Raw genomic sequence first — 25345 nt, 5'->3', positions numbered from 1 at the left:
TTAATATCGAAAGCGGCGTATCACACGTCTTTCCGAATCAAAAACATGGTTGAGCACGTTGGAGCAGCCGTGGCCGAGTGGGTTAGGCACACGTCTCTCAACACGAGGGTCATGCCTTCGAATCACACTTCGGACACGGTTGGAGGGCTCCCAGTGTCACCCTCATAGTGGATCCAGGTACTGCATAATGATTGATATCACCCTCCCCTACCGTTGGTCCTGCATTGAGTAGGACCGGGAGCTAATAAAAAAAATTACACGCCGTTACGCTTCTATTTTTTAGCTCATGAAAAGCATAGATACGAATTGCTTAAATTTAGAGATTTCGATTCGAATCTTAACAGAAAACAGAGCTTGACTTGGTTGGCACCTAATACTACTGCACTTTTACTTTTAGGTGAACAGGAACGGAGGAACTTTCCGAAATAAAATAATGTAAGCGCTGTTGTGATAAATAAAGGAACAAAATAGATATTAGAGAATAAAACAACTAAATAATGATGAAAAGCAGCAAAACTTATAGAGTTTTAGATTCTGTATAAAAGTTTTAGTTTTTATTCAACAAGTCTGAACCGCTACATAATAACGTGGACTGCGCTTTCTTTGGCCAAACTGATCTGCTTTAAGGTAGGTTGCTGAAGCATTCCTCCGTTTGTCGTTTGATGTGTTAAACTTTCAGCGCCACCCATTCGCATTCCTTCGATACTGCTCAACAATTGCTTTCTGTGTTTCGCTGAAGATATTCCGATTTTCTCTAACGTGTTGTTTTCCAGGTACGTAAGATCTTCCAAGGTCAAATAATCTGCCGATGTGAAAAGAGGTATGTACTGGTCCATCTTCAGCGAATGCAGCCATTCTTGCACTGAGGCGGAAGAGGCAGCCGACATTGAGTAGTTATGTCTCGAATTCTCCGATAGAGTGTAGTTGGAGTTATATGAGGCAGGGGGTGCAGCATTACGTGGCAGTGGCGAATACTGGGTGCTGTAGTTTTGCCTCTGGGGCAAGTAGGGGTTTATTCTGGATTGTTGTTTTTGTTGTGAATAGTTCTGTTGTTGATTGTAGTGTCCAAGGGTTGAGTAGAACGAATTGTGGCTGGAAGTCATTCTAAAAAGAACAAAAAACATCAGAAATGTCTCGACTTTCTGATATTTTTAAACGGTTTTCAAAAATTTAACAAACAAAAAATTGTTTTTTTTCTTCCAAACTTACAAAATTTGTGCTTACAGCTCAAAATGTAGAATCCTTCTATACGTCTAAATTTTACACTCAAATTTCTACCCAACCATAAAATTGCCTTAATTATGGGCTTAATTTGAACTTCAGCTACGCGAAGCGCTTTAAATTTCACACACTTCCGGTTCATCATTTAAACTAAGGTAATTTCTTCATGCGTATTTTATTCCATGTTCAGGATGCGTTAAATCAATAAGGAAGTATCAGCCCCTTTTAAAGAGCTGTTCACGTGTTCAGGAAATGAGGCAAATTTCCTAATAGCAATCCAGTAACTGTGGTCCGAATTAGCATCCCACTAGGCTATTATTTACCCTTTTCAACACTATAATCAGTTATCTTAATCACTCAACCTGAATTCCTTAATCATCGGGCATGGATACAATGGAAAATAAATCTCAATTGTCGTTGACTTAATCAATCAAACGGATAAATTTAGAATAGGTGGGAAAATGGGTGACGTTTTCTCGCCTCACTTTTCCCGTCAGTTTAAATTATAGTATCCATTGCTTGATAGTAAAATAGCCCATTGATAAGACTTCTGTAGGATTTTTCTTGTATTTTCTCACTACAAAAAGAAAAAAAAAGATTTTCTATTTCGAAATAATCACATCAAAATGCTCTTTTTGATTAAAAAAATGTCTTCCTTTTCAAAATCTCCACGGTCACCTATCCATATTTTGTACAATATAAGACAATTAAGCCCTCAAGGTGATGAAAAAGTGGAATTAATTAAAGCGTTTCGTCTCCTTGCATCAACAAAGTGATCAAAAAGGCATCAAAAAGGCATCAAAAAAAGCATAAACAATCTCAACTTGAAAGACTTAAAAGTATTGTTTCATATACAATTATTAATATTATACATCTCAGCTAGTTGATAGAACTGTTAATCAATATTGCTTTATAAAAACATATTAAAACATTACTTTTAATGATAAAATGATTAAAAGGACTAACTTTTGACAGTAATTTTATTATGAATAATGTCAGCTTTTTAGACCTGCTGAAACTGAAACAGCCCTCGAAGCTAACTTATTTTTTCATTTGCCAATAATAATGCAGAATTTCTACGAGGAATTTCAATGCAATAATACATTTCTGAGCAAAACACAGGTTTATAACAAAGAATAATTTCGTTATCAGTTAACGGTTTTGAAAGGAAACGCACAACTTTTTTCGATGTTTTGCAAATTTTATTTTTATTTGACGTGGCATTGAAACTAAAACTAACAATTTCTTTGCAAACTATTCGATAAAACAAACGATTTTTTTTCCGAAAAAAAGATCAAAATTACTTTGCGGTGGCGTTGGGACTGAACTGTGGCACATTGGCTCCCCCAACAGATGAGTCATAATTGTGAATCTGAGAGGGGTTTCTGATGGCCCTCTCTAACAGATCCCTCAATTGGGCGAAGTTGAGTCTGTGTGTCCTGTCCAGAGGCCAGCAGCCTCTCAGCATCACTGCTTCATAGAGAACAGGCGACATGCCTTCCAAAAGGGGAAGTCGGCTGCCACTCTCTAGACTCTTCGAGATCTGAAATCGGAAAAACAACAATTGATACACATTTTAAATGTCCACACACATGAAACAAGGGTTGCTGTGCAAGAAGCACATAATGTTTCAACAAAAATGATTTGGCTGACAACATAAGGCTGAGATTGCCAGGAAACAGTAAGACAAGGTTGCCAAGTACAAAACTTATACTAGTTCAAGTTGCTTGAACGAATGACTTGGTTTTAAAACAATTTGGACAAGACATAAGAAAAGCTTCAAGGCAAAAAAATCTATTTGAACAAGTCAATTGTTTATTATTTGCCCATATCGGTATGTAATTAGCCAGGTAATTTAGCAACACAACCCAGATGACTTCACGGTATTTTGCTTTCAGTAAATAAACAGTTGTATCATTCGAATCCCGCACCAGCCACTCGGCCGTAAATAATATCTGAGAAGGCAGACAATTTATGACAAGCCTTGAAGGTGGCGCATTTGGTTTGAGGCATCCCCTCGTCTTATTGTTATCTATCTATAATTGCAAACTCAAACCCCCTGCAAAATTAAGGGTGGCATTTCAACAAGAGACATTCATAATATAACCCAACTTGGGCTTCGCGCACCGTAATTTACTCTTGATTCAAGCAACAAGGTCGCACTTTTTGTTTCTTTAACCGCAACGCCAGCTATCAGCGTAATTTGTATATTTGGATTGATGTGATTTGATTCATAAATTTTGCTGTTATTCTGTTTGCAGTTTGGTTGTGACAAACATAGATTAAAGATTAAACTGTTGCATGTATGCTCAATAGGCAGATAAAAAGTAAAACGAGATAAAAACTGAGTCATTAGGAGGGAGAGTACGTTTTCGGAGGTTGGTTGAAAGCACTGATCATAACTGATCATAACAATATAGCGATGAACTGATCATAACAATATCATTGCATATGTCGATCGATACAGACTAACTGTCATGTTCAAACAAAAATAAGAACTAGATCAGAGCGTTATTGTTGAAAAAATAAAATTTTCCTGTCAATATCCAAAATGAACTAGAAACTTTTTCATCAGTTGTAAAAATTCCATAGCGCCTTTTCAACTTTTATAAATAATTGCTCTACAATTTAACCAATACTATTATTATTATTGGCAATAGAAGCAAATTTCGAGAACAAATTTTTCATCATAATCACAGCCAGAAAACCTTGACTACTCGTTTAGAACAGCATCTTACCTCTTGCGTGTTTTTGGCAATTGCAGCAGCAGCAGTAGTATTGGCGCTATTCGTATCAGCAGCAGTGGTGGTACCATTGCCCTGATTAGTTTTGAGGGATGACGTCAGAGTGGAGAGAGGGGGAGGGGGTGGTTGTTGGCAGTGGGATAGGGTCTCCCATGCGAGTACTCCGAATGCCCACACGTCACTAGCACTGCTCCACTTCCTACAGGCCAGCACTTCAGGAGAGAGCCAGCTCACTAGTGCTTCCGACACCTAAAACACAAACACAAAAATTAAGACCGTTTATATAATATAAAGTGTCAGTGTACTGTGCAAATCGATACTGATCATTTGATTTTTGCACCAAAAATGAGAAGTTTCGAAAATTTTCTACGAAAAGACGCTCCATGTCAATGCTAGAGGCAACGTACCTCATTATTTATAACATGAATGACATCGGACAATCTGATTTTTCAATTTATACATTTGAATAGTTTATCTATCCAAACGGAGCTATGAAATTTTTTTAAATTCAGATGCTTTCATTATGTGTAAAGAATTGACCATCCTCTTAAGGAATTTTACTCCTTTCGCATATAAGGAGCCCCCTTGCGGATTTTTGTCATCATGTATTTTGGCCAAGCTGACACCTTTTTTGTCTGAACTTCCCAAGTAATGCAAGCTTTTAGTAATAAAATTGTGTTTATTAAGAGGAAAAATCAATATTATCAATCACACCCAGTGTATTAGTGCATCTAGCTCATCAACTAAATTGATTACGTAGTTGCCCCTTGAATGAGCAGTTTCTGGAAGACTCGGCGTGCTCTAAAAGCTCTTTTAATTTGACTCAGATCAAAAGATTATATTTTGACAGGCAGCCAGGATTAGAGAAGGGTTAAAGGGCACCCAGACAGAATGAAAAGCAGGGAGGCGGGCGGGAAAAGGAAGGGGAAATGGATTGACGTACTTTGGATTGGTTGCCTTGTAGCTCTTCCTCTTCCAAAAGGGCTCTCATCTCGAAGCCTCCTATTTTGCACAGCCCAGATCCACTCACAAGAACATTACTGGCACACAGCACCTGAAAAACTGTTTTTTTGGCTTTTTAAGTCTTTAACTAATATTCAATGCAGTTTCATTAATATTGCGTCAATAACGCTTACAATTTCCAATTTGTAAATTTAAAGAAAACATTTTCGAAGCATCATCAAGCATATATCATTCCATTACTTCTAAGAATTTACATTTTAAACGTTTTCAACACAATTTCAAACGTTCAAGTGCCATAATTTTCTCCTAAACTGTAAAAGTCTTCAAGTGTTACATACACAAAAACATGACAATATAAATGGAATAAAAACGATAGAGCCATTAGTTTTACAACTAAACAGCTCGGCCACAAGTCATCATTGAGAAGACAATATCCAATAATTTATTTGTTTCTGACTTAACGGTGTTTTCGCTATAAAGCGGCTTACGCAATGGACTATAAAACTGGCCAGAAAAGGTGGCATTTTTACAACAAATCCATAAAATATTCAAGACTTTTTACAACCAATCCCCCGAAGACCGCTTTTACCACTTCCTTTTTAACGCACTTTTTTCCTCCCATTTAAATTTAAATGAGCTTATTTGCAACTGCTCCTGTCATCAGCCAGCACGCTATTACTTTTTCATAAAACAGTCCCCCTTAACAAGATCGGCCTCCCAGAGCCCCTTATAAGTTTGATTGAGCATCATAAAATCTTTAAAAATGAACACACACTACGTCCCAAGTTTTATGCGAGGCTTAAATCAATTATACACAGTTTAAATTAGAATGCGAAAAATGCCTTTTTTATGTCAACTCGAAAGCTGTAACATGTTTTCTTTTGAAAACTTCAAGGAAAATTACATAAACCACCGAAAAAATAGTCGTTCCATTAAGTAAGCGCACCTTTTGTGACCAAGTTGTCTGCAATTTAGATCTTTCAAATTGGAGACTAAAGACCTGTCTGTCAATCAATCCATTGTTTTCACAGTTGGAAAATAAACGTTCAGATGCATTAAATCACAAGGAAATCCTTTCTCAGTTCATAACTGAATCTTTTTCGCCAAGTGTCAATAAGTCAATTTTGTCGGCTTTTCAATAAATGCTGCAGGGAATAAATTGAGAAAACAAGCTGAGCATTAAATTCGACAACAAGCTCCACCAATACCAATCAATCGAAGCATCATGATGCGCCACTGTTGTATCAAAAATCAATTTAGATGTCTTCTAAGACGCTGCGCTTAATTAACTCAAATCAACTTGAGTTTATTCGAAACCAAGTTTAGATAAAAGTGACACTTCAATCTCTGTTTTTATTTATGATACTTTTTCTATCATCAACAAAACTTGAACAACAATAGTTTTTAAAAAAAAATTATTTGTAAATACTGATTACACTTTCTTTGATGAAGATGCCTTACCCCTAATTCAGCTTTTTCCACAAGCTGAATTAGAGTGCAGTCACTTCAGCGTAAAGAGTAAAAACTAGAAAAAAAAATTGGAAAAAAGTTGGAAATGGGCTTAACTCGTACCTTATGAACATATCCCAGTTCTGTCAGGTACTGCATGCCACAAGCAACACCTCTCAAAAGATGCACCAGCTGCAACTGGCTCAAACCCCCATCTCCATCTGCAAAACACGCCTTCAGGTACCCGTCCAATCCCCCATGCGCGACCTCCTCCAAACACATGTAGACTCTGGGTCCGTCGTAGGCGACCCCGTGCATCATCAGCACATTCGGGTGGTAGAACTGTGACATGGTCGCACATTCCAACGCGAACATTCTCAAGTCGTGCGGGTTTGACTCGTCACAGCCTCGAATTCTCACGACGCTTTTCTGATTCTCCGAATGGTACAAAATAGCTCTGCTTTCATCTGCAGCTCCATACGAATTATCTCCGTAATCTGGGCCGTCCAGTTTCTTTCCTGAAATAACAAAAACGTCAAACATAAGACTTCTTTATACTATTTTAATCCCAAAATAAAGCTTAACTATTTCGAATAACTTCACTTGTTCTGCCAACAAAATCGCATAACAATTGCATTTAGTAGTGAACAAACAAGGATTTTAATCTTGCTGAAAAAGGAGGAACAATTCGATTGATTATGTGAAAGAAAGCAAAATTAGGCAATTTAATAGTGGATTGTGTAATTTTGGGGGAACAAAGCGGATGAAAGGGACTTATACTAGGGATTAGAAACTACTTAATCAAAATACCGTTTTTACAGGGAAAAACTTCACCCAATAAGCAATCATAGCAGGAAAAATGAGTGATTAAAAAATCCGATTTCATTTTATCTTATAGTTACCCAGTAGTGCATTAAGTAGTAAGATTTTTTCAGATTAATGCTAGTTCAAATAGTTGTTCAGACATTTAGTTTAAATTTGGATCGATTTCAAGTCAATTTCAGCAGCAAATAATCTCCGCCCCTATTGCGTGAGGTCGTCTGTATAAAACACTGGCTGTGTTAAGTTGTGCAAATTGCAATGGGGATATTTGGGAAAGAAGACTAAACAACTTGTATTTTATTATCAGGCAATTGATTGAGTTCAAAAGCTGCGGTGAGTTTAATTTGCCAATTCGAGATTACACTGCGACTATCAGGTTGGGTTTATTGTGCGGGCTTCCTAGAGCAGATCAGCTCAGGGTTTGTAGGATTGGCCAAGGTACCGTAAAGTATTAGAAAACAGCGCACAGCATTTCATGACTTCAGTATTTTTTATTGAGTCGTTTTATAGTTCAAGTTGCAACAAAAACATAAAGCGATCACAGACATAATCTGACAAATTGCTATCTGACAATGATTATCTTTCCATTAAAACAAGGCTCATAAGAAAATATTATTAACACTGCAGTCCCAACAAAATTATAATTAAAACATTTCAATACGGGACAAAACATGGAGACGAAATTTAATCTTCATCTCGGATAGCTGACGCCTGTTAACAAAAAAGGGGCGAGGCTCGACCTCAATAGCAGCTCATAACACTTCCAGGCTCTCCATTCTCAGTTAATCATTTGTGAGGCCATAAACTCAAATAGCGACAGGGAAATTCAAATTAGTCCCTCTTGTAAAAATTCGTTGCATTCTAATCAACCAATTTAATTTACGCCCATAATTTTATGTTTGTGTTTACTTTTTGTGAGCCGCTATGTAACTTTTTTTTCCAAAGTAATTTCCACATCTGAGATCGCAGTTTGAAAAAAGTAACCCAAAAGAAAATTTTTGTCGCCTCCAAAGTGAAAAAAGCTCTTGTCAGCGCCATAAAAAATGACGTTCATCTAAAAATATTGACACCTGAGTTCTTGTGAGAGTAATTTTGCTTGAGCGTTTAACCGCACATAAGGCTTTTTAACTGCCTTCTATGAAGGCGCCGGCCGCATTTCAGACATCTTGAATCCAAACTTCAAGTGGCGCAGACAGTTAATTTCATTTCAGTTGTATGTTCAATCATCATTCAGTCTTTCGGTCTACCCACTATGAAAATGATTAATTGCAATAAAGGGCGAAACGTTTCAAGGGCTACAAATAATTCGCCTTGAAGACATAAGGATCGTGTCTACTGATAGAATGAAAAATCAATGATTCAACTCACCAAGTTCATTGGTTGACATTCCGAAATGTCCTTCTATGCTCTGCAGTTGGTTCACATGGATCTCCCGCGTGAATTCCAAGAACAACTTGTCAATATCATCATAGTAAGTGGGGTCCACAAACGCCTGTTGGGCGTACCCGTTGAATCCTCCGCAGAAGTACTTCATGCCTCCTTGGTCCAGGGGCCCGGAGACGTCCATCATGTTGTAGTGTCCAGGTGCTCCTTGGAGTCCCGCCAGGGTTCCCGAAGTGTAGCCAGTATTGGCTCCCCACTTGTAGGCGACGTTCCGCCTGTAGCAACAGACTGCAGTGACCAGAACCAGCAGCATCACTAGGATCACAGTTATCAGAAGTCCAGCTGCGATTGCCAGGTTTCCTGCACTCATCACTTGGAACTGCAAGCCTGAAGCACCAATATTGTCCATCATTGACGTTTAGTTTTGATATTTTTGGATGCTAGTGCACTTAAGACTTAAAATACCTTGTACAGATCCGTTCCAAGGTATCTAAGATATTTTGATATGTACGTACTATGACCGTAGCGCTTGCAACTTGAACTTGGTTCTTGTAAGACAAAGATCTTGGTAATACTTTAAAAAAATGACGCTATCATTTCATATTGTAAAACATTATCATAATTTCTCGAAACTTGAATTCAATCAGTTATGAGATTTATTCTGAACTGACCGCCATTTAACATAACAGCATTTGTATCGTGTTATAAAAATCAGAACTAAATCTCTACTTCATATCGCGAGTGCGTTTGTTTTAAGCCACCCATGCCGTTTAGAACCAACACTATTTGTCTTGTTTTGATGCTAGCCGGGCTGACCGGGCTTGCACTTCATTTCGTCTCGACACAGTTTTGATAACATTGTTCAACTTGTGTTGATGTTTCCACCTCAATCGCCCTTCTGGCGGTTATCTCTACTAGAATCACCTGACTTCACAAACTCGGATAGTTTTCTTAACGTTTGCATAAACTTCAGGCTATGAAATTCAAATAACAAGTTTTCATTTTGACACTTGAAGGGGTTAAAATTTTTTAGCCTCGAGGTGTTTTTGCTTCTCATGTTGCATGCATGTTGGCGATTTTCATGATCCTTGCCACTCGGTTGTTTACAAAAAGTGCGCAATCGGGGGCATTTTGCGTTGCTAGTTTATTTGTACCCCTTTCGAAAATGTAAACAACTTCTAAATCATTCCAAGCATAACACACTACTAGAGCCCGCGCCAAATCTGAGACTAGGACCGGAAATCTGGATCTTAGCAGAGAGCTCTATCAAAAGCAATAGCGGCATTTACGCTCTCTAGATATAACATTTGATAGCCAGCAAAAGCCAAAGAAAAGGTGCGAAATTATTTAGGGCTCAGGACACAATTTGGCGCCCACATTTGGAAATATTGAATAGTTCCCATTTCACAATGAAAATAGCCACAGAAATCATTAATGCAACTTAGAAGCTACATACTTCTTGTATTGGAGCTCAACAATTTCTTTAACTTCATGGTACAGTAGCAAGAATTAGTTTACGTTTGGGCGAATTTCTCTAGCCTCAGCCTCGGGGTGGCTTTGCATTTATTCTCAACTCTAAACTTCTCGAGGGTTTAAATTGAATTTAGCAGAGATAAAATATTAATTGACAAATACTCGTTTGTACTTAAGATAAAAGCGCCACACCAGTGAAACAATCACTTATAAAGCATTAATAGTACCCATACTCTGGTCTATTGCCACTTTCGCTTCCATCTGGACTTAAACTTAGCCCAGATGTCAAAAGCCTCAGTAGTTTACACCACGGGTTGCGTCTTAATTAATCCGCCCTGCCTCATACCCACTACAATCCCTTCTTACCCTTTATGCAATTACTCAAATCAAATTTCACGCTTACATGAAAATAAAACACAGCTAAATGCGAATAAAATTTCACGTCCCAAGAACCTTTCGAACCACAGTCATGTAAATTATAGTTTATAACTTTAAGCTCAAAAATTAAAATTTTGTCAATAAATTTTGCTGCTTTTAATCACAACTCAACTCAAAAACTTATGCCACAGGTAGAAAAATAATCAATAGCGGTTTTTTCAAGTAAACAAAAGCAAATGCGATCACAAATCATTCTGACTTCTCTCCATAAAACACCTCGAGGAAGTTTTCGATAGATCTAAGTTAAAGAATTCACCAGTTTATAGCAGGAGCGGTAACATTAAAAATGGCAATTTTATTACACAAGATCTGACAACTTGCTAACAAAATAACTCAACCCGATTCACATATTTAATTAACTATCATTTCAAGACGAAAAACTATAAATGGAGTAGAATGTCTGGGTTTGTACAGTGGCGATATTACTATAAATGGAAAAGAATGTCTGGGTTTGTACAGTGGGATATTGTAGAAAAAAACGGAAAGCTGAAAATCATGGCTCAAAGCATGAGAAAAAGTTAAAACTCCCAAAAAGCGGGCAAAAACGTTTGACCATTTCTAGATGAAAATCCTGGTTTGAAATCTTGGTCTCCGAGTGAAATTTGGGTGTTGTTAATAATAATGATTTACCTTCTTTGAAATCCACTTGTACCGTTTCACTGCAGATCTCGAACTCAGACTGCGTGCAAATCATCATCTTCCAATCTCCATGAGAGAGCCCTGCAAAATTTTTTTTAGTTTAAGACCATCGAATTTTTGAAATTTTTAGTTCAAATATCTCGATATATCATAGTTATTCAGAACCCATAAGGGTCGGTTAGTTTAAATAATACCAAAGGAATGGTCAGGGGTTCGAGTCCCTGAGGGGAAGGGGTCCATCTACCCCCACCCAATAACGCTACTGCTTAGTGCATAATATAAGTATTAAGTTCCTGTTAAGTTCCTGTTTTCTTTCAAATATTAAATACGAGCAATCGAATTTGAATCTTAGACCACTTAAGCTGATGTGCACTACACTATCCTATAACTAAGCGACCCTAATTATGCAACTTCACAGGCCAAATGTCAACAGCACTCCTTGCCCCAAAGTACCTCGCTAGCCCTATATTCATTTAGGGATGACAGCGCTAATGTTCCCTTCAAACAAATAGATAAAGATCCCTGGTGTTGTGAGGGATTTTGAAATCAGTAGGAAAAACAATCAAACAAACAACACCTGAGATGCAAAGTTCTTTGAGGCTACTTTCAATGATCGGGCACTTTTAAGTGAAACCATAACGAATAAGTGGGAATTAAGTTCAATGTCAATGAAAGTTCCCACAAATTAAATCTTTTTAGCTAACTCATTTGTCAAGACATCAGATTCACCCAAGCTAACAATCATCATGAAAGTGATGAATCGGAAAAAACTGGTTGAAAACATGAAATGGACTGTTGCTTAGATGCAAAAGGCGACATAGTCCAAAAACTATCATCTGACAAAATTTGAAATCCCATCATTCAATCCTCAACCTTTGTCCCTTCAGTAACATCATACTGATTTTTTTAACCTCATTTTTTGAAGCAAATAAAAATATCTTGTGTATTGGGTGTAAAATCAGTTCGAATTGCTGAATTACCTTGTACTCTATAACTGGTCTTGTCTGTGTAAATTTTGTTCTCCTCTCCCTCTGGACCCGTGAGGGATATCTGGAACTTGTGTCTGCCTACTTCTGATGATGATGATCCCACCATCTTCCACGTGACCAGGATACCTCCCCCGTCTGTAGGATGTAGTAGGGTGATGTTGGCTATTTTGGCTGCAACACAACACGGAAATTTGCTTAGTTAAACAGATTCTATTTTCAACCACACGTCATTTCATACAAATCAAATTGAATTTTTTTCCAAAAATAGTGCTTACAAAATTACCCCTTCTCATTAAAAACTGAAATTAAATCAATTCAGTTATACACACAAGTCACACAAAATATTTCTGTAAATTTTCGACGTCAAAAAAAAACGTGATAAAACTACAAAATTTCTATAATTTCCTCGTTTCCTGCAAACGTGTTTAGAAGCCCTCCGTGCAAACATTGAAAAATGAGAGTGCTAGAATTTCCAAAGACCTCGATAATCCAGTGCTTTTATAAGAAATCTAGATTTTTCTAGGATTGATATTGTATTTTCCAAACTTCACATCACCAATTTTATTTCCATCAATTGTGCTCCACATTGATCGCATTAGATTCCAATTTTGCTTCTTAAGTCTAGCCCAATTCTAGCCCGGGGAGACCCAGAAAATAAATTACATGCAGGGGAGACACATTTTAAGTCATCCTAATTCCGACAACGGAAATAAACTTATAGACCGCTTCGCTTTCGCTTATCATCCAATCCCACAATCAACATTATCAGGGTTGCCTTCCTAAAAATTTAGTAATAAATTATAATTTAATTTCGCGGTACATTTTTACAGTAATCAGCGAAAATGGGCACAAAACCACGTTCAAATTTACATCAAATTAACAATCAAATTTCTGAAGAAAACACTGATTAAAAGATCAGTTCAATCTATATTTAAGCAACGCATGTTTTTATACACTAACTGAAATTTGAGAAACGGCTTCTTTTACCAATTTAGCAAAAATTACGACGAGTTTGCTCTAAGTTTATTGCATGAACATTTTACTAGCTGTCGGGTCGGCAAAAATACAACCTAAATGTGACTTACGTAAAATAGACAAATTTAATTAAATAACAGCAAATTTTGACGTTGGAAGTACATAACATCATCTCTTCAAAGATGACTCTTAAATTCCCTTTTTGTGAAATTCTGATCCGGCTTAAAGACGTAGAAACCCTTAAGGTCAGGATGAAAAATGTCAAGTAGGTTCATTTATTGCCCTAAATTCACCAATCCATACTCAATATTTCCGCCTTGTCCTCCCCCCGCCTTGATGGACCCGAGGCGCGATTCAGAATATGGGAGCTTTTGTTGGAGGATTCCAGCACAACTTTGCCCGTGATGTCAATTAGCAATAAACTCAAATAAGGAATGCTGATTTTATTAATTATTTGGTTATTTTCTCTTATCGGTTTAATTCGCTATGAAGAAAGTGTCAAACAATTTAGATTTGATCAACTTGATAAAAAAGAGACGTTGTTAGTTGCATTTTTGTTGTAATTGGCATTTGAAACTTCTTCAGATTCTAAACTTGAGTTTCAACTTTACATCTTATAGCTACTTTAGGTTCAATGTTTAACTTCAGGCAGGTCACTTTAAATCTTTAACATACATATGCTACATAATTCCGCCGGTAAATACCCACAAGCTTATAATAAAATTTCCCTACTGTGAAGTTTGAAACATACCATGTATTTTTTTGTTGTGTTATTTTGTGTATGGCTATGCTAAGACCAATTATGCAACCATTCAGGAATGAAACAAATACTTGAGCCTACGGCCAAGGTTCGAACCTTCATTCTCGGTCTTAACAGTGATGTATCTTCTGTTCGCAGTCGCTAACTTCACAACCAACGAATTCACAGTGAGCACTTCGAAGTAGTATTCTGTCTCCGCTCTCAGTCCGCGAACTCGGAAAGGTAAATCCGAGAGGCGAATGGGAGCCGAGTAGCCGTCTGCGTCCAATTCGCGGGCTCGTCCCCCGCTTGCACACATTTCGCATCTGACAATGTACCAGATGTCATTGCGCGTGTATTTCGTAGGCAGGTACGGTCTGCCCCATGTCAAGCGAACTTCAGTGTTTTGCACCATCGGGGTCACAGACCTGAAAATTTGAACGAACTCAATCTTTCATCTAAAAAATTTTGAACAGTTATTATAAGTTATTCAACCAACAACAGTTCAAGGCAACAAACTTCATAACTAGTTCGTTGAATCGCTACCTCGCTGGTAACTTTTATTACATTTAGTCTTCTCAGAAGAAAATTTAACCATAAAACTTATTAAAAATCGGTTATAATTGACCCAATGGACTACATGAAATAAAGGAAGTTCCCTCTTTTCATTTATTCTTTTCCCTTTCCCAGTTTATCACATTGAGAGTTGGATAAATAATGGATCAACTAGAAAGAAGACTAGTTGAATTAACTAAGTACATTTTACATTCGTTATCCTTTGTCGCCGCCGTTCCCTTTCTGGGCCTCTGTTTGATGTAATGAATTTATTGATTTAGATGTGCTCTAATTTCAAGTTACCCTGCCGATAAGTTTAGGAACTGCATGTATTATAGATCTACACAAGTAATCGATATCGGAGCGTGCGGGCGGACGTATCCAATACTTCAAGATGGAGATAAAAACAACTGTTATTTCTGACGATGAATTGGGACTTAGGTTCAATTTGGGCTCTAGAAAATATCCACAACTCCCTTTTGTATTCATCATAATTTTCCCATTTTTAATTCAGCAAAACATAAACTCATGATTGATACAATCGACCATTTCCCTGAGCCCAAGTTGATTGATTTTTGAAGCTATTATTTCACCGCTCTATGCTTGCATACATGTTGTTTTCAACTGACTTTAATGTTGAACAACTATTGCTACCATCGAAACCACTTTTTTGTCTTTTTTCTTTTCTATATCCTTTCAGACATGTGCTATATTTTCGACCGTATTTCAGGATAAATTGTGACACTACTTTCGAAATAAAAACAAAATGCATGTCGGGATCCTCTTGAGACTCGAACCTGTAACCTTTTGATTAAGAGACAACAGCAGCTAACCTATTCGCGTAAACCCAATAAAACTGACTTATTTTTTTCTACTGACTACTGCCTAACCGATTCGCGTTTAGATATGAAAAAGACACAAAAAAAACGACAAAATTATAACTATTCATATGTGTAATAATTAATTACTATAATTAATTAGTGTGTATCTAACTTACTCTACAGCAGGGGGGTATTTTTCACAGGGGGCGAGGTTGGAGTCGTTGGGTGCCCTGTGGAAGCCCATGTCGCAACTGCACTGTGTGCTGCCTGTGGATCTGGTCCTGCTGTTGAAGGGACACCCTTTGCACTTACTGTTTCCCACATTGTCTTTGAACATCCTGATTGGACACGCTGAAACAACACAAACCACATAAATTAAACAGACTTATTTTAAATTCGTTATATGGTAGAACTTTAATGAAGTTTATTTTAAAATCATGGCAGTTAACTGAATTAATATTTGCGAAAAAAAAGTAAATTATTTAAGGGGCCCTTCCGTTTAGGAACGGTCGTGCACAAGCTGGATAGGGCCCATACCAGCATTATATAAATACATCAATATCCAATATTGTGAGAATTAAGTCAAGTCAGCATTTAATGCATTGTCATTAAAAGTATTTACTTCAACCGTCCAAAAACCGTTTGTGAAAAAAACTATAGGTTTTGATTCTAACACTTGAACAAAGTAATAAGTCTTTGCTCAAAGGCCATTAAATATTTAGATTAATTGGACTAGAATCAAAACATATCACTTAAAATTTCATCAGAAAGGCTGATCTCGGATTTTTTGAACCACTCGACAAAAACTTCAAAAATTCTCATCGTCCGATTTGATTTTCTAAAAAAAAGGACACGATCTCTTCAGACATCCTAAAGAATTTTCAGCGTATTTTATAATCGATATTGAGTGTTTTATATGTCAACGTGGGATTTTTAGAATGATTGCTTATTCAGATAACGATTCCGCCCCAAATTTCATAACCACAAAAACAATAGCCCCTGATAGTTCCAAATCATAAAGCACAAGCGTGCGAGATTGATTGCAAATTATTGGCATATTTATACTAATGGGCAGACCCAATTTTACCATTTCCATATCCAAAATTGTCCTATTTTGACAACAAGACCGGTTACTGAAGTTTACTTAATATCGCTTTCAAGACCTCAGATACTAAAACAAATAAATTATAATCGATGACTTTCGCTTAAGAATTGCAGTTTCTTCCGAGTTTGGACATAAATGATTTACCATCGTCAATACTGACAATGCTCATACTATTTTGCTATTCACTTAACCAAATCAATCCACTAGACTGCTCTATGTAACTATAATCTTAAACGGTCTAAGACAAAAAGATCAGCTTTATTGAATTTGACTAGACCATTCAATACATCGTTCGTCTACTGATAGAATAAAGTAAAAACAAGCCATTAGGTAAACACTTTTAAACATCCGCGGCGCTTCAGACTCTTCAGAAGTGTAATACAAGTTGGTCTATGCAACTCCTATGATCTATGAAGTTTTTTGCATTGATTCAATTTTCTAGACCAAAAATCTCGGTCATTTGCGTTTATTTCGAAATTGTCTTTTGATTTTTGAACGGTTGATTAACCAACGCGGGTAAACAACGTGGGGACAAATTAGTTTACTATTTGATCAGTTCTTACAAAACATATTTACCCTGTCGTGTTCAGCCGGACAAACAAGCCCGATAAAATAAACTTACAAGCGGCAATTTCATCTAGGACCGTCAATGAGACATTTAACGATAATACTTAGTATTTAAAGCCCCCCCCGCTATCACGCTTCTGTACACGAGATTAAATTAAGTTGAATTTACCAAAAACAATTTTCGAAATATAAAACTACAAAGTTTTAAAGGCTCTTACAAGACAGGTAAAGCACTATCAAACGCGGTTAATCAATTAAACATTTGGGTCATTCAGGTATAATTGTTGCAAGTAAACAGGCAAGCTGTAATGTTTCGGTTGTTGATAACACCTGTTTACAATGTTTACAATTGCTTCTTGCGTAAACATGCGGCTTTAGACCCTACATACCAAATATTTTTGGAAAAACTTCGTATAAACAAAAAACATTAGCAATTTATTTTTGAGTTATTGTCATGGTGTATGCTAGAAAAACTCATGCAATTCAAATGAATATGAAATTCTTTCTAATATAGAGAATGGTCAAAATGATCTAGCAAATTCAATAGATATCATTCAATTACTGAAAAAAAATTACGATACTTATTTATACAAAAATCTAAGGTCGGTCAGATTATGGTCTGGGTTGCATTCATTCGCGTCTACAGTTGATTGAAAGGCAAACAAAGCAATCAATTGCCTCTCTGCCATCCGAAAAAAAAGATAGTTCCTTTTCTATTCAGCCATTTTAATTCATTTCATAGCGACTTGCGTCTCAATTGTCGATCCTGTTTTAGCAATGCTGAGCCCTACCGCCTATCTTAGCCAAGTGTGATAACTCTGAAGCCACCTCTTTTGTCTTAATTCTCCCCCTTTACATTCAGCCCATCCCTTGGTAGTTTGGCAGATCCTAATCTCAGCAGGACTCCATTATAATTTGCAGTTCACTTAATTCGCTCAAAGGGCTCTCTTGGATATTATCGGCATAGTTAAATACGTCCGCTTAGGGCCAACAAGCAGCCTCTGGTTGTAATCAGTCACTCGACGTATTAAAGATAACACTTGGCAAACATCTTAGGAATATCAAATGAGGCTTCCATTTAAGATAGACATCCTCAACAGCCGAGACTATTACGATCAAAGCATCGATTTAAACAGCGATACTCATCGATTTCAGACCACAATCTATTCATAACAAAGTAAAAATTTGGCAAAAAAATTACCGTAAGGACCGTGAAATCCAATCGCTTAAATTACGGGAAAAAACTACTGTTAATCAATGACTGCAGATTAAGATTCGCGTTATCGTAGAAAATCAGAAATTCCAAGATAACACTTACGCGTGCACTCGGTTAGATTTCCATTGGGCTCAAATCCCTCTGTGCACTTGCAGAATTGCATCATGGCACCTCCGTTCTCCCACTTTCCTTCCGTCAGACAGTGGGCCCTGCTCGTATGTTCCGACTTCGCCCCACTCACACAGTGACCTGGCACCAAATCAGGGTTCTCTCTGATCCAGGTTCTAGGGTACTGTGCCAGGTGGATTTTCTTATCCGGACAATAACTGGCCCAAACTTTGACTTCCTTCAAGAACGAACAGGACTGGAATCCTTTGAAGGCCAGGTAGATTCCTTTCACGTTCCGGTCGCTTCCAGAGTCAAAAGTTATCGTAATGAATCTGGCGTTAATATTTTCCACTTGATCAGGAACCGACGAGTTAAGGAAGCTGCTGTAGCTCTCCAAGGTTGAAAGTGGACGGAAACTTTGCCTGAATTTGGCTATTTCAGAGGCCTCCATTCCAGTGTCTGGTCGGTCAGTCTTCCAATACGTGACTCCCAGCTGGTTTATGCAGTCTTCCGAGTGCTTAGAAACTCCTTTGCACTCCCGTTGGAAAAACCTGAAAATCAAATGAGTTAAACTTCTCTAAATTAGTATGTACGAAAAAATTGGAAGTCAATGCTATGAAACCATCATATTGACATTTCCATTTGAGTTCATCAAATAAACTCCCACAGAAATATTTTAAGATAATTGAAATTATAAAATGAAAAACAAAAAATACTACAATTACGATACGAATAATACAACACTTTGATTATAACATTTTCAGAGGAGCCTCTTCTAATGCAAAACTTGGTACGATCGATTTAGAAATTTTGCGATCGATTTAGGAAAGTGTGATTCAGATATGAGCTTACGTGATTTTGAGTTTGATCTTGGAGGGCAGTGAGAAGTCAGTTCTCTGCCGCTGCTCTCCGTAGTGATTCTGCTGCACATCCAGACTGTTGTGAAGCGAGATGTAGTTTGAGAAGAGCCAATTGTCTGCCTTCTGAACTTCAGTGTCACACACTTGGTAGTAGCCACCAGTGAATGAGGCCGCATTAGGTTTCGTGTACTTCTGGTAGGTCCACTGAAACAAACAACAACAATAATCAACATGTTTAGTGTGCAAGCCAATTATTTTTATGTTTTTTTTTCATTGTCGCTATCGTTATCTTTATTTTATCAGTTTAGCAGAGAATCAATTTTAAGTACCATTTTTAAACTCAATTTACACTACAACACAAAACCTAGCGAGGTTATTTTAGATGCGCTTAAATTTGGAAACCTCGAAACTTGTCAAATATTAGGCGATTTACTTAATTCATAAATATTATTTCAGAAGTTGATGTTTGGTCGCCCAAGTTCTGCAATCTCACAAGTGCAATGCCAAACCATTCGCCCATCATACTTCATATTCGGGTATGCAAAGAAACAGAACTCTCTACATTCAATTTATATGTGTCAGATCCGATGTCTTGTGGGTTGGGGGTCTCGATTAGCAAACTGCATTTTGCAGCCTCTTATCTGTTTGTTCTATAGTGATACATTTCTTATGGTCAGCTAAGTTGGATTGAGCAAGCCAATCTTAGCTAAAGTGGTTGGCAAGATACGAGGAGATTGATTGATCGTAAGCTCAACTCAATCAAGTCAACATCACACTACAGATGTATTCGAATTCAGGCACCACTCTAGCAGAAATCAGTTGAAGACTCAGAAGTCATAAATAAATACCCGTGAAGTCTTTTAATCTAGAGATGAAAACTTGTCTTCTACAATTGATTTATTAGTGTACCGTACATCATAAGAAACAAGGTTACACTAAACATACACCTTAGGTCATGTTTGCTAACTCTGCACCTACTCTAAATATTTCTCAACACCGCCCCCTCTTACTTTTAAATCAACAAAATGAAAAACCTAGCTTCAACATCTCAGAAGTCTAGGCTTAATGCTAGCTTAAACGGAGCTAGAACCTAGACACTAATCCTAACACACAGACGAGTGAAACATGGATAGATGGCCTTCGAATAATTTCGGCTAAATTTCGCTCTGAAAGTTCGGAACTTTCGACATTCTTAAGTTGCTCAAAAATACTCACCCCTTCTCTTGTCTGTCCGACTGATGCATATGGTTTGAATCCCCAGTTTTCTTCCGTCTGTTTGGCGGTGTCAAGAAAAATTTCTGAAAAGAACCATCAAGTGAACATTTTTGGGAACTCAAAACTGCTTAAATTGTTTTCACAAAAATAATATTTGTTAGCTAGTTTACGCCTCAGTCTTTTAGGTCAAACATTCTTCTTTTCAGTAACAACATTTTACACCAGAACACGTAGAGCTCTGCTGTTAAAAAGTCCAATCTTCAGAGCGTTTAATCATAAGCGACGATCAGTCTAACACTTCACGCCAAAGACACTTTGAACCGTAACTAGTACATTGCACGGTATTGCTTTTACAACACTTATCGAGTGCTATGAAACTGAGCGTTTAACAAGCTAATCATCAGATATCATTTCACACTTTTCACCTGAAGTCGGGGGTTGGTGCAATAAAAATCAGACCTTCTCAAAAGAGCAGCTATCAAACCTAATTGCGTGAAAAAATCCTTTGTTCATAATCGCGTTTCAGACACTTTTGAAAAAAAGTGGCGCCATTTTATGTTTCAACTTTACAAGACTCGACAGAACAGTCTTAACTAGAAGTCTAATGCGATAAGGATTTGAAATCGTACATCAAGATTTAAAATCTTAAGATGTTCTGTTCTTTAAGTTGCAAGATTATAGTTGAGTATGTCCAAGTGGCAACACAAGAAAACAATGAGACGTCAAAAATGGCAGACTGCTTTGACAGATTTGAAATATCTTCTGCAACTTTTTTTGCTTAATTTGAATATTATTTTTCTTGCTGATCATATCATTAGCAGAGACCAGCTTTTGTTTGTATCTTATGTTCAAAACAAGTCGAAGTCAATCAAAAAATGTCCAAAACTACAAGAAAAGAGCATTTTTAATATCTCAAGTTGATACTTATCTATCTATGATTACTTCTAGCCAGCAATAAAAAGCTTGTTTTCTTTGGCTAATGATTAAATTCGTCAAAAGATACTCGAAGCGCCACTGCGTTTGAACTTTTCAATAAGTAATTTATCTGAGAGGTGTTTAGTACTACTGCTTACTTGTGGTTTAGTACTCTTAACTCGCAAAAAGAGCCATTAGTTTCACACTGTGAAAAACAGCTTTGATCAAATTTGATTAATTTTCTCAAGAAAGTCATTTTATGGCTGTCTTTTTAGCTTTAAAAAATTGCTAAAATTTTTTTAAAACACCACTAAATTAGTATACATGTGCATGATCAAAATGTAAAGGAAACTATAAATCTGAGCAAACGTTTTTTGACGTTTAAATTTTACCACCGTTGTTAAAAGTTAAATTAGCGCAATTACAATTGATGCCGTTTTTTTGAGGACTTTTTGCTCACTTTTCGGGAAAATGAACAAAATCTTGACGCTTTTTCGGCAATTGAAATTAAGTCGCTTCCTTCATCTTGAATTTCCATAAAACAAACTGAAGATTGCAATTTTCTTTTGATGCTACTCAAGGCGTGCATTTTAAATTTATCAAGTACACCTTGACTTTATGAGAATTTCACAGCGTAAATATTACGTCGGCAAATTTTCAAACAGCAAAAATGAAAAAAAAAAAAACAATTAGCTCAACTATAATTTTGCAAATTTGAGTGTCATAAAACAATCACTTTAATGGAAACAATAGACACTAATGGATGCTAACGAACACTTTCAGGAACTCTATAGTTACACGTGACGTTTATTTTTTGCTTCGTTTTCCCACATATGATCGAAGAGTAGCTAAATTTTTACATTTCAGCATCAATATAGCAAATGCCTTTTTGATGCTGATAATAAACTTCGATGATCGCAAGGGACTGCTTAGTTGAAACTAGGTTTAGAGAATTAGGTTAAGTGTGCATATTTCCAGCAATAGAATTTCCCATTATGCCGAGTTGCATAAGAAATGAAGTTTTGTTTTGAGGTTTCTTAATAAAATTTTAAAAAATACATGGAAAAAAAATACAAAATGTGGTTGTTTTCATTTCTTAACCTAGAAAAAAATCATAAAAAGATGATGTAGTAGAAATGCTGTTTTGGGCATAGTGGAGAGCTGAACACCGTCTATTTTACTCCTTTCTCTCAAAGAAAATCGGCCAGGTTTAACAAACCCAATCATCATGAAAATGATGATAAGGGACTACATACTAGTTCGTGTTATGTGCCTTTTAAAATAGAACATTTTGCAAATTCTAGCACACATTTCTTCTTCAGACTACTCAAAGATTAAAAGAGAATATTTTGCAACTTCTAGCACACATTTTTTGTTCAGACCACTCAAAGAGTTGCAAGGAACTGTGGATTAAGGTCGGTTTTTTTTCCAGCCAATTATGGTTACCTCAACCTCAAGGAAAGCTCGTAGGGTGTCAATTGTGGAGTCATATTAAAGCCTTATTGGCCGTGCTTCAAATTATTTTAAAATAAAAAAAATCTTTCGTGTAGAGAAAAACTGGTATGAATATGTTCGATTTTCAGACTAAAATAGACAAAGTTGTTCTTTAAGTTTTCAGCGATAGTAATTGCTTTTGCTTTTTCCAACCAACTCCAACTCATAAAATTTTCTAGAATAAATAACAAAATCTGGACGAAAATTGCAAAAATAATTTTCAGTTTTGTATGCTATTTTTTCTATTTTTGAAATTCTGTTTTCAAATCAATTAGGTCGGAACATTAAGCTACTTGAACAGCAACGAGCTATCCTTGTTTTAAGTATGAATCAAGTTAAACGAAGGTACTCAATGATCTGAACTCACAACTTGGACGGGGAAAATGTCAGACCACAAAACATTAACCCAAAATGGCATTCAGACTCAGGTCGTGTATACAGAGGTACGCATCATGCAGCTCAATGAGTGGTTTGCAAGCTAGCTTTTTATTTTCGAGGATAAAAGTATTTACACCGAATAGTCTCCTCTACAAGCTCTCTATTAAAGGTAGAGTACCTTTTTGAAAAAGCTATCGGTGTCTTAAACAATTCTGGAGTATGTATAAAAACAACACATTCTCGAGTAGCTATCAAACAATGTTTTGTACCGAGCACACTAATTTAGGCCTCTCAAAAATTAACGAGCAAACAAAAAAACAAAGATTTATCACGTTTATTCAGATTCAGTAGTCGTAAAAAAAAAATTGCCTAGAGCGAGAAAAAGGCAAGGCATTTTTAAACAAGCAAAAGTATAATCATCGAAAAGGTTACAATTTCGGGTTGTCAAACCTCATCTAACTTTGAAAAACGTTTATTTTTTTCAAATCAATCACATAAATCACATATAGAGAGTTGCAAAAAGTTCGGACAGACAAAATTAATTAAAAAGAGCAACTGCCTAGACATCAGCGGAAATAAAAACTGAAATAAACATAACGTCGAAAGTTTATAAAGCAGAGTATCACTCAAAACTTATAACCACGGCGGGCAACTGTTTCAGAAGCGGCGAATAGTAAACCTTGAAACAGGAAGATTATTGCAAAAGTCGCTAAAGTTTTTCTAAATTTTGAATGATTTGATCATCTTCTTATTTCCGTTATTTTTGGAACGGCCTAATCTGTTTTTTTAGTTCAAAATAACTCTAGATTTCGATTTTTAAACTAATTTCGCTACCTATTTTATAGTAAATCTGGATGTTGATCGCAGTATTTAAAAATTAGGCTAGCATAATCATCGGATAATCGACGATCTTGCTTTTCGAATTTGGTCTGACAAAAAGTTCAAGGTTGTCCGGCTTCAGATTTTGCATGCAAAAAAGCGTCGAAAAGCACTGATTGCTCATTTTAATTAATTCTGTCTGTCCGAACTTTTTGCTACTAATTATACGTTTTTGCTTACTCGAGCTCTAAAGAAAATATCTAGTTTTTAGCCGGTTTAATTCGTCAAAGGGCTATGACCCATGTCCTAGAAAGAAAAAATGCGTAATAATTATTCTAATTTCATATAAAGGCTTTTCCTAAAATTAACGAGAAAAAAGGAATCCTCGCTTGAATTATGGAGTAGAAGTTACAAGAAATCAAGCCTACTAGAAAATTGATAGTTTTGGAGGAGGCAGGTAGAAATTCAACTTACCATCTTCAGTTCTTGCAAGAGTAGAGCAATAAGCAGCAACTATGGTCACGAAAAGGACGACCCTGCTAGCACCAAGAAAGTCAATTGACCTTTGAAAAAACAGATCACACCTCATTCTACTGGCAGAACTGATTTAATTTAGGAAATCTCCAGTTAAGAAACCCAAAAGAGAAGAGACCAAATAAAAGGAAAGAGGTGAAGGAATTAGCGGCGTTTTATTAGAAGTAAGTAAATAAGGGAATCAACCGCTGCTAAGTTAAAACAGAATTTTATTCCAAGGAACTTCAAATTTATTAACTTCGATCAGTTTAGAATCCAAAGACGGCAACAAATTTTAACCAGATCATAATCTTTACTCTATCAGATCCAAAATAATTTGAAAATTTAGCGATATTTGTGAAAATTAACAGAAACGATAGATTTTATATCTTCTGTCAGACCAGCGCATTTCGTGACGAACAAAATAAAGAAAATTATCGACCAATAAGATTGAAGTTATTTATTCAACTACAAGCAAAATAGCGTATAATTCAGTGGATTTTAGCTAAAAGATAATAATGCTTACAATTCTATCTTATCAATTCTAACAAAAATACATTTTGAGGTAATTTGAAGAGATCTCAACAAGGACATCCCAAGGAACACTTTGACAATATCTAAGTTTGAAACATATCACACCAGGTAAGACAGGACAACTGACTCCGATTTGATTGATTTCTGTCAATCAGTTCGAGCTATTGGTATAAAATAATCGAACTAAATCTACTCAATGGACATTTTTGTTAAAATAAGCAGAGGTTCCAATTTCAGTAGAACACTCTGGATATCGCCAGACACTATAGAGAGTAGTAAAAAGTTGAAACAGTCAGAATTACTTAAAAAAGAGGAAATAACTGATTTCAAAAAACTTTTGCATGTAAAACCTTATTTTTCAGACAAAAAATATGACTCAAGGTCACCTAAAAACTCAAATTTGCTTGCAA

General features: G+C 36.4%; 1 protein-coding gene across 1 annotated transcript; it reads right to left on the bottom strand.

The window, feature by feature from the left end:
- Positions 1-298: 298 nt before the first annotated feature.
- On the bottom strand, positions 299-25199 carry LOC134840474 (ephrin type-A receptor 4-like). The gene is made up of 14 exons (XM_063856292.1): positions 24363-25199; positions 20283-20365; positions 19060-19271; positions 18202-18758; positions 15388-15562; positions 13953-14263; positions 12113-12292; positions 11124-11213; positions 8568-8969; positions 6501-6895; positions 4909-5019; positions 3960-4214; positions 2526-2764; positions 299-1104 (listed from the first exon to the last, which is right to left on the bottom strand). Exons 1-14 carry the CDS (start codon positions 24475-24477, stop codon positions 576-578), a joined length of 3654 nt encoding a protein of 1217 aa, XP_063712362.1. The 5' UTR covers positions 24478-25199; the 3' UTR covers positions 299-575.
- Positions 25200-25345: the final 146 nt, after the last annotated feature.

Source organism: Symsagittifera roscoffensis, chromosome 2, assembly GCF_963678635.1.
Source record: "Symsagittifera roscoffensis chromosome 2, txSymRosc1.1, whole genome shotgun sequence".
Lineage (NCBI taxonomy): Eukaryota > Metazoa > Xenacoelomorpha > Acoela > Convolutidae > Symsagittifera > Symsagittifera roscoffensis.
Note: the sequence above shows the minus strand (reverse complement) of the source record. Positions and strands in the feature narration are given on the sequence as shown.